At 44.2% G+C, this 16,151-nt stretch overlaps 2 protein-coding genes and 3 non-coding genes across 11 annotated transcripts in view; all 5 read left to right on the top strand.

The window, feature by feature from the left end:
* Nucleotides 1–666: 666 nt before the first annotated feature.
* Nucleotides 667–14,588, top strand: LOC135539369 (exportin-1-like). Its single transcript, XM_064965203.1, has 25 exons — nucleotides 667–1,263; nucleotides 2,130–2,261; nucleotides 2,830–2,931; nucleotides 3,247–3,319; nucleotides 3,507–3,568; nucleotides 3,674–3,718; nucleotides 3,821–4,002; nucleotides 4,295–4,343; nucleotides 4,434–4,553; nucleotides 6,042–6,170; nucleotides 6,538–6,696; nucleotides 6,856–7,053; nucleotides 7,353–7,491; nucleotides 7,733–7,914; nucleotides 8,401–8,557; nucleotides 8,883–9,046; nucleotides 9,290–9,424; nucleotides 10,233–10,416; nucleotides 10,817–10,923; nucleotides 11,482–11,676; nucleotides 12,149–12,317; nucleotides 12,623–12,757; nucleotides 13,021–13,177; nucleotides 13,490–13,586; nucleotides 13,736–14,588. Exons 2-25 carry the CDS (start codon nucleotides 2,136–2,138, stop codon nucleotides 13,880–13,882), a joined length of 3,213 nt encoding a protein of 1,070 aa, XP_064821275.1. The 5' UTR covers nucleotides 667–1,263; nucleotides 2,130–2,135; the 3' UTR covers nucleotides 13,883–14,588.
* Nucleotides 8,108–8,240, top strand: LOC135540550 (small nucleolar RNA SNORA17). The gene has a single exon (XR_010455840.1). It is a non-coding gene; the product is annotated as a small nucleolar RNA SNORA17 (small nucleolar RNA).
* On the top strand, nucleotides 11,831–11,967 carry LOC135540542 (small nucleolar RNA SNORA5). Its single transcript, XR_010455833.1, has one exon. It is a non-coding gene; the product is annotated as a small nucleolar RNA SNORA5 (small nucleolar RNA).
* LOC135540543 (small nucleolar RNA SNORA5) lies at nucleotides 13,279–13,413 on the top strand. The gene has a single exon (XR_010455834.1). It is a non-coding gene; the product is annotated as a small nucleolar RNA SNORA5 (small nucleolar RNA).
* A 795-nt stretch (nucleotides 14,589–15,383) lies between the features above and the next one.
* Nucleotides 15,384–16,151, top strand: part of LOC135539370 (ubiquitin carboxyl-terminal hydrolase 34-like) — a 58,735-nt gene continuing 57,967 nt past the window's right edge. For all 7 annotated transcript variants that reach the window (XM_064965204.1, XM_064965205.1, XM_064965207.1 and 4 more), the window contains exon 1: nucleotides 15,384–15,718. In XM_064965204.1, the coding sequence (XP_064821276.1) occupies nucleotides 15,676–15,718 (43 nt within the window). In that variant the 5' untranslated portion in view covers nucleotides 15,384–15,675. The remainder of the gene's footprint in view (nucleotides 15,719–16,151) is intronic.

Consider the following 16,151-nt stretch of genomic DNA (forward strand, 5'->3'; position numbering starts at 1 on the left):
TCTTGTACAATGCTGCTACTCTCTGTTTATTATCTATGCATAGTCACTTTAACTCTACCTACATGCACATACTACCTCAATTACCTCGACTAACCTGTGCCCCAGCACATTGACTCTGTACCGGTACCCATTGTATATAGCTTCGCTTTTTTAAATATTTGATGTTTTTTAATTGTATTTTTTACTTAACACTTATTTTTCTCAAAACTGCATTGTTGGTTAAGGTCTTATAAGTAAGGTTAAGGTCTTATAAGTAAGGTTTAGACCCTTTTGTATTCGGCGCATGTGACAAATACAATTTGATTCGATAAACACAAACTTAAAAGTAAAATAATGTAATTAAAGAATATATAAATATTAGGAGGCGTAATGTCGGAGTGGCACAGACTAAAATACAGTATATACATATGAGATTAGTAGGGCAGTTTGTAAACATTTAAACATTGTTAAAGTTACTAGTGCTCTATGTACAGTACATTATTATATATGTTTTGGGGTGTGTTGACCCCCTAAACCAACGGAAAACACAGCCGCATGGGTACTGAAGGAAGGATGTTCATTTTGATTGACAGCATCGTTGGCCTGTAAAATAACAGCACAGCCCTTGTACCATTTTATGACAGACCAATCGGATCCCTCAAGGGCGTGCACATAGTCCAAATTTTACGCGGCGCCATGGGCCGAAAAACCTAGATGGAATATCCCAGTCTTAACCGGTTTCAACCGGTCTTGGGTTTGAAGCATGAGATGAAGAGCTAGCTTACACAGCCCTGCTATCAAATATTATATACGAATAGAACCAATAATACACTTAAGATTATTTTACTTTGTGATTATGAACCGGAATAACGCAATACGTGTGACTCCGTAAATTGTTAGCTAGCCAGCTAAGGGAAGCTAAGTCATCATTGGCTTGTGCAACAGCAGGCTAACTTGATAACGTTTCTCGCCGTCCGCAACGACTTAATCATTGCTAAGATACTTCTAGACTAGTCTGTTACATTTATTTGACATATGGTGAATTACTAAATGTAAATTATACTGAAACTTCGCTTCAGTGGCAGGACATACAGCTAACGGCGTGCTATCAGGACAAATCATTTGGCTAGCTAGCTAATTAGTCAGGAAGCTAGCTAGCGAATGTCAAACACACTGGAACGTGTGCCATGAGAACGTGTGCCTGACATCCAGCCAGACGAGAGTTTTAAAATCAGAGCCAAGTCTTATTTTTTTTCATTACAACGGAAAGACTAAAGAAATAAGGTGAGTTTGGTAGCTAGCTGTGTAACTCAAATGGGTTGAATCTCAGGTTTGAATGGTGGTGTAGCTAACGTTAGCATATGCTAATAGCTAGCTGGCTAACTAGCTAGCTGGCTGTTTTTATAGCAAACTAGCTTGCTAGCTATAATTGTGAATATTACTTTAGATTTTGTTAACACGAGTGAGTGAAGTCTCTTAAGTGAATTTATCCTGACTTAACATGGCTACATTAGCCAGACGTTAGTATATGCGATAAAGTAGCTAGACCTGTGTCAACTTTGAGGTCAGTTAATGTATACGTAACTATGTGGTATTCACAATAGAGGTAACGTTAGTTAACAATAGTCAACGCTAAATTAGCTATAAATGAAACAGTAACGTTAGCTAGCAAGCTAACATGATCGACTAGCCGTAGTAGCACTCTTGGATTGCTGGATAGAGGGAGGGGTTGCTGTATTGCGGCGTTGACGTGCTTGTCGGAACTAGGAAACGCTGAAATTTCCGAGTTGCTAGCTGGTTGAACCCGCACGTGTATAACTAAAACCAGATTACAAGTCGGACATTTTCGATTTTCCCAGTTCCGATTAGCACTTGAACGCGCCATAAGTACCACTTGTGGTCCATGGTGTCGCAATTGCCTATCTATTAAAGTTTACAGGCTTGCGAGTGATGTCGCAATTTTACTCTCACTCAGTATTTCGCCGTTGTTACATGTGGGAGGGTGTAGCAATATAGGGAGTGAAAATAATATATTGGGACAGTGGCATATATTTCATCAGCCATTTGTTTTGGTCAGGTTTTATTTACAGGTGTCTGTAGTTAAGTTCTGTCATTTGTTTTCATGTTTCCCTTCACACCTCCATTCCTAGAGCTCTATGCCAGCAAACATGACAATGTTGGCGGATCATGCAGCAAGACAGCTGCTAGACTTCAGTCAGAAGCTGGACATCAATCTGCTGGACAATGTCGTCAATTCTATGTACTATGACATTGGATCACAGGTGAGAGCTGCTCTTTGCCCTAATGCTGCTCTTTCTTTCGCTACATACTTCAGTCTGAAAATCAGGGGTTTTGTACAACAAAGTAATCAGTGATTGGATCATCTCTAATTGACTGAGTATCAAAGCCAATGCTGCATTTTCAGTTGCTTTACCCACATGTGTTCTGGCTCTCGCCCAACCCTTTGGTTTATGGGACCAATTCTACAGTCTACAATAGCTTTCCAATTTAGAACTTATTGGGAGGTACTCAGATCCAGACTCATTGTGAAGAAAAAACTAAGGTCAGTGGGCGTTATGTAAGATTTGGCCTGAGAAAGGATTTTGGGTAGCCAGACAACTACCCCGTTATTACTCAAAATATAAACATAATTTACTAACATGTTTGTAAACATAAAAAACACTGTATAGCCTGAACAGTCCTTGCATCCTTTGCTCGCTATGATTTTGTGTGTTTACATTTCTCAATCCTTTAGCTTTTAACAACAACAGTGGCCGGGTTATTTCAACTGTGGATTAGACCTTTAAAGCCACACAGATCTCAACAGTTTCTCTCTCCTCTCTTCCACAGCAACGCATGGCACAGGAGGTGCTGACCAACCTGAAGGATCACCCGGACGCATGGACACGAGTCGACACCATCCTGGAGTTTTCTCAGAACATGAAGACTAAAGTATGTGTGCCAGTGATGCATTCCTTGTGATCGGTTTACATCATCTAACCAGGGCATATATATATTTATATTTATTTATATATATATATATATTTTTTTTCTCTCTCTCAACATTGAAAAGCATATCATTACAGCCAGGCATAGGCAGTCCAGTTGAATCCATAGAGATGCATGGCTCTTGTTTATTACATTTGTTAGCTTTTTATGTCATTTGTATATCCAAGATACAAGATCTGTCGTCTTAGTGGAAATGAGATGCCGTTGTGAGTTATGTTTTTCCTGATAGTCTAAGCCTCTCCCTCCTCTCCATTCCAGTACTATGCACTGCAAATTCTGGAGACTGTGATCAAAACACGCTGGAAGATTCTTCCAAGAAATCAATGTGAAGGTAACACCCGCTGCATAGACTGTTTGGAATAACACAACTATATTAGGGCCTTGCTTGGGAATGAACTATGACATTAAGATAAGGGAATAACGTGGCTAGACTATATCGCTAATGTGCCGTGTTATGCAGACACAAACATTTGATCTTTGACAATGTCGAGTCATAAACATTTCTGCAATGTTTTCAGGAATAAAGAAGTATGTCGTTGGTCTGATTATCAAGACCTCATCTGACGCCGCAAATGTTGAGGTAAAGAGTCTTTCCTGTGACTCTGTTCTCACTGCAAAGTTTTCCATGTTGAAATTCTGTGCTCGTTCCCAAATTTCATCTGCGTTTTTCATCTGTGTGTTTCAGAAAGATGGAGTGTACATTGCTAAACTCAACATGATCCTCGTACAGGTAAAAAAAAAAAAAGAACTTAAGAAACACACGTCTGTCCTGTCATTACAAATGGTTAAAACCGAAACAATCAAACTCAGCGCGTCTCCTCTGCTTGTGTAGATCCTGAAGCAGGAGTGGCCCAAGCACTGGCCCACCTTCATCAGTGACATCGTGGGTGCCAGCCGCACCAGCGAGAGCCTGTGTCAGAACAACATGATCATCCTCAAGCTGCTAAGTGAGGAGGTCTTTGACTTTTCCAGTGGACAGATGACCCAGGTCAAGGCCAAGCACCTGAAGGACAGGTACATAATGTCCAGCTACCTAATAACTAACGTTTGTCATATGCACAGGATACAATGTAGTGTACACGGTACAATTAAATGCTTATTTATACAGTAAATGCTTTGGCTGCTTGGAGATGTACTGTATATTGCAAAGACTCTGTTTCCTACGTATTAGTGGTTGATGTCATTTCCAGTCTCTTCATGGCAACTGAATTGTAAAGGTTTGTATTATATTATTTAAATGCATGGGTAGATACGATGGAATTGTACACTGACTTGCTATTTAGTAATGATGTTATTTTTCTTTCAGCATGTGCAATGAATTCTCACAAATATTCCAGCTCTGCCAGTTTGTCATGGTAAGCAAATGGCTCAGGGATTCTAAACTGTCTTGATATGAAATTGACATGTTGAATACCCAACATGTAAAATGCAAACTTTTTCTGCAGGAAAACTCCCAGAATGCCCCTCTGGTTCAAGCCACACTCGAGACTCTCCTGCGTTTCCTGAACTGGATCCCCCTGGGGTACATATTTGAGACCAAATTGATCAGCACTCTGGTGTACAAGGTAACTCAACTCCTGATGACTCACTTGCACCTGTCCCCATACTGAAAATTAAATGACTTAGTATCAACTTATTACTACTTCTCGGTTTCATTGAAACATCTCCCTAGGCAATTTAGTGGTGTTTTTGTTGTGATTCAGCAATACCGGCTTGTGGAAACTCAAAACAGCAGTTAAACTATAGGCATCCTCTCACAAAGGCGCACTTGCATTGGTTTTGCTTGCAAGTGCGTAAGAACCGGAGGAACAATATAGTGAAAGTTGAGGCATTTGCACCTTGTTGCTTCGGCGACTTGGTCTGCTGCAAACACTCATACACTCATACAGGCTGAAAATGGCAGATTTGGCCACTAATAAGTGCCTAAATTTGAACGTAGGGTCTGTACAGTAACATGTTGTACATGAAGTCAGAGCTCTGGCTCTGCACTTCACAGCTCTCTATTCTGAACTTGAGCACCGCGTGCGGCCAGAAGCTGCCCCTATCCCTCCTGGTAGTTGGAGAACTTTAGATTTTTTTTGTCATTGTCTGACTGAGGGAAATGCTGTAAATTAAGAGGACTATGTTTTTTGGAAGATGAGGCATGAGGATTATAGTAAATACCGCTTTGTCATACATGTAAGCTAAACACTTCCAAATGTGCACTTCACATTTCCAAATCAATTAACTCTTGTCATAAAGTGTCAACATTTATGATCACAATGTTTAATGTACAGTTAGAAGATGACATGGCATCATACCCTGGGTTGTCCTGAACAGAATGAGCCAATGTTAATTGGAAATTGGAAGGAAATTTGCAGCAGCACACACACCTGAATGCACTGATGACTCCTATGTGAACTAAAACGATGATCTGTTTTTCTGAATTGCCTTGTGAACACTGTAATATCATATTTTTTAACAGCTTGTCACGTTGGCAATAGCACAAGCTTTCAAATGATACCCACTTGATCCAGATTGCGTTTTCTAATGGGATTTAATGGATTGCGTAAACCAAAATAGTAATAGTGCGATGGAGGAACTAGAGTTCAAGACTAAACTTCAAGTGTGCTTGCTCTAGTTCCTCAACAGCACAGATAGGAGAGCAAAAAAAAGAGAAGCTTATAGTTGAATAATCTTCTTTGAGAGGTGTGTGGCCACTTGGAGACACCAGTTAGTCCTCTCAGTCAAACCCTTGTCATTTTTTTGTCTTATGTTGCACCAACCCCACATTTTCTAGGAACGTTCTTATATTACTCAATGTATCCAGAGTATTTTCAGATTTCGTTATCAGCAAATGTATCAAAGTACAGAGTGTAAAATGCACATAAAATCAAGTGTAATGTTTGGATTCAGTTTTGTCTGGTGAACTGTTGTGTACTCAACTTCGGTCCAACACTTTTCTTATTGGACAAGCTCAAGTAGTCCCTCCCTGTTTCAGTCAGTTTTCTCCTGATTGGTGCCTAGTGAATACGACCATGTTGACTAACCTCTTTCCTCTCGTCCGTCCCCAGTTCTTGAACGTACCCATGTTTCGCAACGTGACGCTGAAGTGTCTGACGGAGATCGCCGGTGTGAGCGTCAACCAGTACGAGGAGCAGTTTGTCAACCTCTTCACGCTCACCATGTGTCAGCTCAAACAGGTACACTCCATGTCTGCCCAAACGGGTACACTCCATGTCTGCCCAAACGGGTACACTCCATGTCTGCCCAAACGGGTACACTCCATGTCTGCCCAAACGGGTACACTCCATGTCTGCCCAAACGGGTACACATAACTGTTGGAGCAGTGGTAACCAAATGATGGACCAGGACTAACCGATGGTTTACATATATATTTTTTAAAACCGGATACTGCAGACCGTATGTTTCAACAACAATCTTATTGCAGGCGTCATAAGAACTATTAAGAAGTTAGCTTACATTTTTACATAAAATGTAATGTGTGTATTAACAGTAATTGGCGCATCAAAGAATCTGTATTTTCCCCGGTCTCTCTCTTTGTGTTAGATGCTCCCCCTGAACACCAACATCCGCCTGGCATATTCCAACGGCAAGGACGACGAGCAGAACTTCATCCAGAACCTCAGCCTGTTCCTCTGCACCTTCCTGAAAGAGCACGGACAGCTCATCGAGAAGAGGCCCAACCTTAGGGAGACACTTGTAGAGGTGACGTTCATGCCTTTGACCAAGTTCTTTTTATTTTTTTTTACGTACCAATTTTCCCTTTTTAGTTTTTATCCTCAAGTCCACACACCATTGAAATGGAGCTTGCCCCCCAATCCTAATCATTCTCCTTACCTTCTGTTCTAACCCCCCCTCCTCCAGGCTCTCCACTACATGCTGCTGGTGTCTGAGGTGGAGGAGACGGAGATCTTTAAGATCTGTCTGGAGTACTGGAACCATTTGGCGGCCGAGCTCTACAGGGAGAGCCCCTTCTCTACCTCCACCTCCCCCCTGCTCTCTGGAAGCCAGCACTTTGACGTTCCCCCACGCCGGCACCTCTACCTGCCTGTGCTCTCCAAGGTGAGAAGAAACGTACACAGAGACGGACGGATACACACACACTTTTGACCTTCCACCAAACCAATGTCCTTCAGGGTCGTGGCATAGGGCACACCGTAGCAAAGCAATATACAAAAGACAACGTGTTACAGTCGGACAAGTTCATATAGTTCCCACCACTTCAAACCGTTTTCTCCCTACCGAACACAACCTTGACGTTCTACTGTGTTTCCTATTGACAGTCCCTGCCTCAACATGGTGTCTCTTTATTTAGATTGTCCATTAATAGTCACTGGCATATTGTCTGCCCGGTAACACAGGTGCGTACGCTGATGGTGAGCCGAATGGCCAAGCCAGAGGAGGTGCTGGTGGTGGAGAACGACCAGGGAGAGGTGGTCCGAGAGTTCATGAAGGACACAGACTCAATCAACCTCTATAAGAACATGAGAGAGACACTGGGTGAGTGCCTGGCCCAGGACAGTCTAAACATCACACACACACCCTCTCTCTAGTCTGATGTCAAGTATAGTTGCCCCTCAATCTTTTCCTTTGTCAAATGTACTTTCCACAATTGAGCAATCTGTCAGTGACACACACCTCAGCACACATCTCTCCCTCACACTTTTGTTCGCTGTTGATAAGGTAGGGCACGATACACATACTCCCTCTCTCTGTGACTAACATACCTCCCCCCCCCCAGTCTACCTGACCCATTTGGACTATGCGGACACGGAGCGCATCATGACGGAGAAGCTGCACAACCAGGTCAACGGGACAGAGTGGTCCTGGAGGAACCTGAACACGCTGTGCTGGGCCATCGGCTCCATCAGCGGGGCCATGCACGAGGAGGACGAGAAGCGATTCCTGGTCACCGTCATCAAGGTCTGTAGTAGTCTGTGTAACGGACACAGCGCTCGCAGCTACACGCAGACGCACATACACACACCGCACCTTCACAGGTAGCTACAGTCTTTAAAGGGGACAATACACACATGCAGTAGTTGCTGGTCTTAGTCATCAATTTTGTTCTCTGTTAGACCAGAAATGTTCCCTTTACTGTTCAGAAATTGAATGGCCTGCCCCTTGAGACGTTGCAGTCCGACTGTGCGTGTTGAGCCTGTGTCATGAGGGGCGCAGAGTAACAGGGCTGTGTCTACGCAGCGGACTCAGAACAGTGGGTACTTGGAGTGATTGATCAAACTGACATTTGGCAAAAAAAATATAAAAAAATAATGATACTTATGGAGAAATTCCACGTCCAAGTCACTTGACAAGACTTAACATGTAAATGCTGCTGTAGAGTGACTGCCAGGATGTACTGAGCTGCGTTTCTGTTATTGACCAACTGTCGTTTTCTCATGTCTCCAGGACCTTCTGGGTCTTTGTGAGCAGAAGAGGGGGAAGGACAACAAGGCCATCATCGCCTCAAACATCATGTACATCGTGGGCCAGTACCCACGCTTCCTCCGAGCTCACTGGAAGTTCCTCAAGACCGTCGTTAACAAGCTCTTCGAGTTCATGCACGGTAAGCAACTTTGTTCAGGTCACCACTTGCATATCTTAAAAAGATACCGGATACTGTTTTCAGTGTTGTGTGAAAATGGATTTCCTTGGTGGGATTTTGCATCCATGCAAAATACCAGGGCTTTATTAATTTGTCACTGGACAGAAAACCAACAAACAGGGAGGGATTACCTGGACTAGTCCGATAAGAAACACTTCTTTGCGGTTTACAATTCAAAGCGTTTAAAAAAAATTAAAAATACATTTGCTGCGGTGTGTCCAACTGAACATGCCCCAACAGTGTTCTTTTATTGAGCATTTTATTTGAACGTAATTGTTCCCGGCAGAGACTCACGACGGCGTGCAGGACATGGCGTGCGACACCTTCATCAAGATCGCCCAGAAGTGCCGGCGCCACTTTGTCCAGGTGCAGGTGGGCGAGGTGATGCCCTTCATCGACGAGATCCTCAACAACATCAACACCATCATCTGTGACCTCCAGCCCCAACAGGTACACAGATGCACCAAGATTAGCCGTAACACAGTTAAGCTACAGGCCCCTGAAAACAACCAAAACTAAGAGTAAAATACAGTAGTAGTTGAAAAACAATTTCAAATGGCAACGTGGGTTTAGAGTTTCCATTGGCCAAGTTCAGGGAGCACCCTGTTTCCAGGTGTCATGTGAAATGGCTGGAGTTGGTTATGAAGCAACAGTTCATATGCCCGTAATCCACCTCATCTCTCTTCACCTCAGGTGCACACGTTCTACGAGGCGGTCGGCTACATGATCGGGGCCCAGACGGACCAGGCTGTGCAGGAGCACCTCATCGAGAAGTACATGCTGCTACCCAACCAGGTGTGGGACAGCATCATCCAACAGGCCACCAAGGTAAGTAACACTCCACTATGGGATTGTGTTTGTAAACCTTGATTTCAAAGCATTTTACATTGTATGCATGCTGCACAAACCAAACAACACAAGTGTCCCCCACTTTGTACCGGTGTGCCATGGAGAAATTAAGAGAAACACCCACTGTCTTAAGAGGCCCTTGTAGTTTTACAGCAACATCATTACCGGTGCTTTTTCTCCCAATTTGTTTCAACTGGCAAAGCCTCGTCTTTTTGCACTTCAGTAAAAAGCTATCCAGAGCAACTTACAATATGTTGTCCGTGAAAGCATTTTTTGTTTTTTTGTTGAATTTTACCCCTTTTTCTCCCCAATTTTGTGGTATCCAATTGTTTAGTAGCTACTATCTTGTCTCATCGCTACAACTCCCTTACGGGCTCGGGAGAGATGAAGGTTGAAAGTCATGCGTCCTCCGATACTCAACCCAACCAAGCCGCACTGCTTCTTTAACACAGTGCAATCCAACCCGGAGGCCAGCCGCACCAATGTGTCGGAGGAAACACTGTGCACCTGGCAACCTTGGTTAGCGCGCACTGGCCCGCCACAGGAGTCGCTGGTGCGCGATGAGACAAGGATTTCCCTACCAGCCAAACACTCCTTAACCTGGACGACGCTAGGCCAATTCGCCTCACGGATCTCCCGGGCGCGGCCGGTTACGACAGATCCTGAGCGCGAACCCAGGGTCTCTCTGGTGGCACAGCTGGCGCTGCAGTACAGCGCCCTTCACCACTGCGCCACCTGGAGGCCTTGTGAAAGCATTTTAACTGACTTGTCTCTCTCTCCCCTCCAGAATGTGGACATCCTGAAGGATGCAGAGACAGTGCGTCAGCTGGGCAGCATCCTGAAGACCAACGTGCGGGCCTGCAAGGCCGTGGGACACCCTTTCGTGGTGCAGCTGGGACGTATCTACCTGGACATGCTCAATGTCTACAAGTGTCTGAGTGAGAACATCTCCTCTGCCATCCAGACCAACGGTGAGACGTGTGTATCTAGTCTGTGAGTGGTCTATCTGATCTGTGTGCCTGAGGTGCTTGTTTGTCTTGGTGTGTGTGCCTAACTGTCTGTCTGCAGCTGCGGCATCAGTCACAGAACTACAAGCCCATTCTAGCGGTGCATTCAAGACAATTGGGAACTCTGAAAAATACAAGGTGATATCATGCCGTCAGTGATCTTCAGGTCGGAGAGTCAGCATTCTAGAAAGAGGCCCAAATTCCGTGTTGGATGACCGTTCACAGCCATTTTTCTCAGTCTGAGCTCTTTTTTTTCTCATGAGTTCTCAGTTGTCTTGAACGCAGCATAACGTTTCTAAAGTGTCACTGAGCTCTCCAATGCTAAACCCTATGCTAGCTAACTAACTCTCTGTTGTCCTACTAGGAGAGATGGTGACCAAGCAGCCCCTGATCCGGAGCATGAGGACTGTGAAGAGAGAAACGCTCAAGCTGATCTCCGGTTGGGTCAGCCGCTCCAACGACCCACAAATGGCGAGTCTGTCCTGTCTTAATCAAATCTAGAGTCGCAGCCTATAGGGAATGCTGTAGACCAGTGGTTCTCCTATAGATCCTCTTAGAAGGCTGTAATTGAAAATATGAAATTGTTCTTAACTGACTTGCCTAGTTAAGTAAAGAAGAAAAGGAATCTAAGTGAAATGGTGGGATCAGAGCGGGCATCTCTCAGGCCATAGATGGCCTGTCTAAACCACACCATAGAGAAACCGGAGGCAGAAAGACAGCCAGAAAGATCCAACTGGCTGTCTGGACTAGATTAAACTCCACACAGCCCTTATAGGTCCTTGGACACCAACCTCATCCAGAGGCATCATGCCCATTGAAACTATTTCATCCACTTACAGGTTGAAGAGGCAGAGAATAGCTCACATCACAGACCAAGATATGTTCCACTTCCTCCTCTAAAATAACTATGGTGCCGATGACTTGAACCACTGCTACTCTCGCTGGTAGCCCCAAGCCCTCAGTTATCTGACAGTTTGTTTAACGTTAGACTAACTGGTCACGTTCTACCATGTTCCGTGGTTCTTACAGGTGGGGGAGAACTTTGTACCGCCCCTGCTGGAGGCCGTACTCATCGACTACCAGCGCAACGTCCCTGCCGCCAGAGAGCCCGAGGTGCTCAGCACCATGGCGACCATCGTCAACAAGCTGGGTGGACACATCACCGGGGAGATCCCGAAGATCTTCGACGCAGTCTTCGAGTGCACTTTGAACATGATCAATAAAGTATGTTTCATAAATGGTTTCTCTACTATTATAGCACTATACTAGAATGATGTAGTCTATTAATTAGTTTGTGTTCTTAGCTGGCCTGAGTGGCCCTTATAGACTGCACATGATGTCAAAGGAACATTAACAGAAAGACACAGATGTGTTAGTTTGCAGCCTTGTCAAATTCGGTGCTTCCTCCACAATGGACTGCACTGGCCAAAATGGCTGCCACAGTGAACCTGTAGTTCATGGGCCCCACATCCCTTTTGCATGGGTTTAGGGGATAGATTTGTACTACAGACAATTGGTGAAGTCTATCCAATGCAAGGTTGTAAACTGAAGGATTGTTGAACACAGGACGCTAGTTATATGCTTGGAAAAATAAAAAATACTTTATATGACTGGGTCCTAGTCTTTATTCCTTATAGAAGGTAATTCCACTGACATTGTCCAACTTTAATTGTCCCAATTGTTTTCTCCTCTCCAGGACTTTGAGGAGTACCCAGAGCATAGGACCCATTTCTTCTACCTCCTCCAAGCGGTAAACTCTCAGTGCTTCCCGGCCTTTCTCTCCATTCCCCCGGCCCAGTTTAAACTGGTTCTGGACTCCATTATCTGGGCCTTCAAACACACCATGAGGAACGTTGCAGACACTGGTAAGACCCTCCATATGCTTTGGCCTTACCTAACTTGATATTATGCCTTTCACGAGATTGGAACTGTGTGTTGATGAATGAGGTTGTCAGACTCCTCTGAGGTGAAATGCAGTACACTTAACTCTATTTCAAATATTTTGGGTGTTTCAGACACAGATTAACTCTAAACCTGGACTAAAGCTTTTTTCAATGGACAAATGCTTTATTGTCCAGGACTAGGCTTAATCAGAGTCTGGGGAAAATAGTCCTTATGGTACATTGTGGAATTATTATTGTCATCAAGCCACTCATCCCTGTGTCCTCAGGTCTGCAGATTCTTTACACCCTGCTGCAGAATGTGGCCCAGGAGGAGGCTGCCGCACAGAGCTTCTACCAGACTTACTTCTGTGACATCCTCCAGCACATCTTCTCTGTCGTCACAGATACCTCACACACAGCAGGTGAGAGGGTGGTGGGGTCGGTGGCTGACGGTTAAATATCACCGGAAACATCTGGTACTGTTATAAATGTTGGTTACAGCGAGGAATCAGAGGCCATGTTATACACTAGATGGTTTGATTCCTGAAGGGGATATTTTACTTTGGTGTCACATCGCAGCAGTCAAACACAGACATGGCAGATGGACACGACAACGTGCTAAAGTGTCACCGGTGAGTGCAAGACAAGTGTGGGTACAATTGATGTTATGCTTGACTTTCTGCAGGGCTAACCATGCACGCGTCCATCCTGGCGTACATGTTCAACCTGGTGGAGGAGGGTAAAATCAGTGCCTCCCTCAACCCAGCCAGCCAGCACAATCAGGGCTACGTTCAGGAGTACGTGGCCAACCTGCTCAAGACTGCCTTCCCCCATCTACAAGAGTAAGTGTCTGTCAGCCTGCATATCAGAGGGCCCCCTGTCAATTAAAATTAAACATTTTGTTATACTCCACTCTGAACACTAAGATAGGGATTTGTTAGTTTGCAGCCTTGTCAAATTCTGTGCTTCCTCTACAATGGACTGCACTGGCCCAAATGGCTGCCACAGTGAACCTGTAGTTCATGGGCCTCATCTCTTTTATATTGGTGTCAGGGATACATTTGTACTACAGACAATAACTGGTTGATCGAAAGTGATCTACTAATTGTAGGTAGGTGAATGTGTTGTGATCCTGACTCTCCTCTCCATTCAAGTGCCCAGGTGAAGGTGTTTGTGACAGGTCTGTTCAGTTTGAACCAGGACATCCCTGCTTTCAAGGAGCACCTGAGGGACTTCCTAGTGCAGATCAAGGTGAGTCACTCTGGTTTTGTAGCCACACACACGGGTGCAACCACTTAATAACTATCAGTCTGAGGTGTCAAACCACTGGAGTATGGTAGATGGACATATTTGTCCCTCACACTCAACTCTCAACTTCCTCTCTTTTACTCCCTGTCCAGGAGTTTGCTGGCGAGGACACCACAGACCTGTTCCTGGAGGAGCGGGAGACGTCGCTGCGGCAGGCCCAGGAGGAGAAACACAAGCTGCAGATGTCAGTCCCCGGCATCCTCAACCCCCATGAGCTCCCCGAGGAAATGTGCGACTAAGTGCCGCCACATAGGAACGAACACAACAGCTAACATGTACAGTTTTTGGAAAAAAAGAAAGCCAAGAGAAGCTGGGAGCTCTTGTCAATTGTGTGTGTGTGAGATTGAGAGGTGCTTTGTCGACCAAATCAATGCCAATATGTAAATGAGAATTGCGCCTCCGATTCGGGCACTCACATTTTTTGCATACGGAAGCATTTTATACAGTCATTTGTGTAATAATATGGTATTGGTCCTTTTCCCTCGCTAATTCAAGCTTTATGTTTTTGGTCATCCTCTCTGTTTAGCCGTGCATGAAGTTGAAAGAATAATTATTTTTAACCCTTCCTTTCCCTTCACCCCCCACCCACCAACGATCCTTCTATTTGTTTATATGTAAGATATGTTAAAAGCACATGCAAAAGGGTTACTTTAAAAAGTGCTGTAGCGTCAGGAAGTGCTCCAATAAAGAGCTTTGTGTTTTTTTGGAGGAGCCGCACGGCCTACAGATGAATGTGACGGTCAAGGTTGGTAAATGACGCTGCTTCCTTTGTTTCTGTTTTGGCAGCAGTTTTTATGTGGTGAGTCTGGTTCTGTTTGCACCCAAAACTGACAGATCTGACATTTGGACGAGAATGTTAGATCAAAGGAAGGTTATGTGCATATCATCTTGTTTGTAAAGCTGTCTTAGTACTAAGGGAACATAAAGTTGGTTATTTTTACAGAACTGTATGTCCTATACCTTTTGTGTGTGTTTGTTTCATTCAGTTGTTGAAGGTTATTAAATCCAATTTCTGGAATTAGGATTTGAAACCACTAACACTCAGAGGTCTGCATTTTGAACTTTAAGGTCCAAATACTTAAGGCAATACTTTGGAGTAACAAACAAAACCACGTCATGGTATAATACAAATTCCCAAAATGAATAAAAGGTATGCTGGTGCCAATGAGGGCGATCTATTAACCTGAGCCGCAGCGCACCGGTCCATGGCCAGTGACGCGAATGGGCACAAGCGGTGAGAGAGGTGTACCCATTACAATCGAACCATAATATGCGCCGCGCTGTAATGTCAACAAGGCAGCATTGTGCATCGTCCAGAAACAAACATCTATTTTCCATCATGTGTTCAACATTTCAAAAATTATCAATGGGAAAGCCGATCAAGTTTTTTTTTAAAAAAAAAAATCTAAAGCAATCACATTCATGTGAAAACAGAATCCTTGTCATTCCTGAACGGGCCACCTGGCTCACGCGCTGGAGGCAGCACGGTTCCAAAACGAATTAATACACTTTTAACCCGGTGCATTCTTCCCTCATCGGGGTAATCTGGGCCAGATAATCGAATAACCTCAGTGGCTACTGGCTGGTGCTCTCTTGTCTGTCTGCCTGCCTGCTGTATGTGAATGAAACGCCATTTGTAAACGTATCTTGCTGATGGAGTAACCGCGAGACAAGCGGAAAAAGTCGAACAAGGCGAAGGAGACAACGGAAAGTTACGAATTATGAACACGCTGTGCCCCCACCCCTTTTCAATATGGCTGCCGTATCTACTCTCTCCAGTAACGCTCCGATTGGAGATTGACTCGACTCTGTATCTTAATGCCTTTTACTTTTTGACTTTATCAACGATATTTAGTATCAAATGTAATCTGAATCAATTACTCTCCCTTAATTGATTTAATGCATTAGCAAATCTTCACTAACCACTACATCGGGCCTTTCCCCAAAACAACCAGGTGCCAACAATTCGTATCCATCAACAATTTCCAATGGTTTGACTACACTTTTCCTTTGTTATTTTTTTTAATGAACAATGTGTGAAAACTGCGCCGAGCTGGTGGAGGTTTTAAATGAAAGTAAGTAAACAATTTTTATTACATATTACATATGTTAGTGCCGTAGTGGTCCCCTAATGCTAGCTAACGTTCGCAAAATCAGGCTACCTGAGGAAAGCTGGACAGCTAGCTATCGTACGTACCCTTGTCGTGCCTGGTTGTTCTCCACTAACCAGACAGCTGCCAATGTAAGGCCTTGTCTTGAATTAATGATCTGAATGTAAATGGAACATTTTCTGCAACTTTGAGGCCTGTCTCTGTCAAATCGCTGCATAATGAAGGAGATGCCTGAGTAGAGTTAGTTAGCTAGCTAGACGAGATTCTGAACATCATGAACTTAGTCAGCTAACTAATTAGATTGGGCTGATGCCATTGCATGGTAACTTGGTTAGCTATCTAACTTTGGCTAACTCCCTGTATAAATGTGGTTTGATATGTATTTGTCCATAAAATG

Source organism: Oncorhynchus masou, chromosome 5 (assembly GCF_036934945.1).
Source record: "Oncorhynchus masou masou isolate Uvic2021 chromosome 5, UVic_Omas_1.1, whole genome shotgun sequence".
Lineage (NCBI taxonomy): Eukaryota > Metazoa > Chordata > Actinopteri > Salmoniformes > Salmonidae > Oncorhynchus > Oncorhynchus masou.

Coding starts and splice junctions, on each gene's coding strand:
- LOC135539369 (XM_064965203.1), top strand. CDS start 2,136: ATGCCAGCAAACATGACAATGTTGGCGGATCATGCAGCAAGACAGCTG. Junction 2,932..3,246: donor CTCAGAACATGAAGACTAAA/GTATGTGTGCCA, acceptor TCTCCATTCCAG/TACTATGCACTGCAAATTCT. Junction 10,417..10,816: donor CTCTGCCATCCAGACCAACG/GTGAGACGTGTG, acceptor TTGTCCTACTAG/GAGAGATGGTGACCAAGCAG.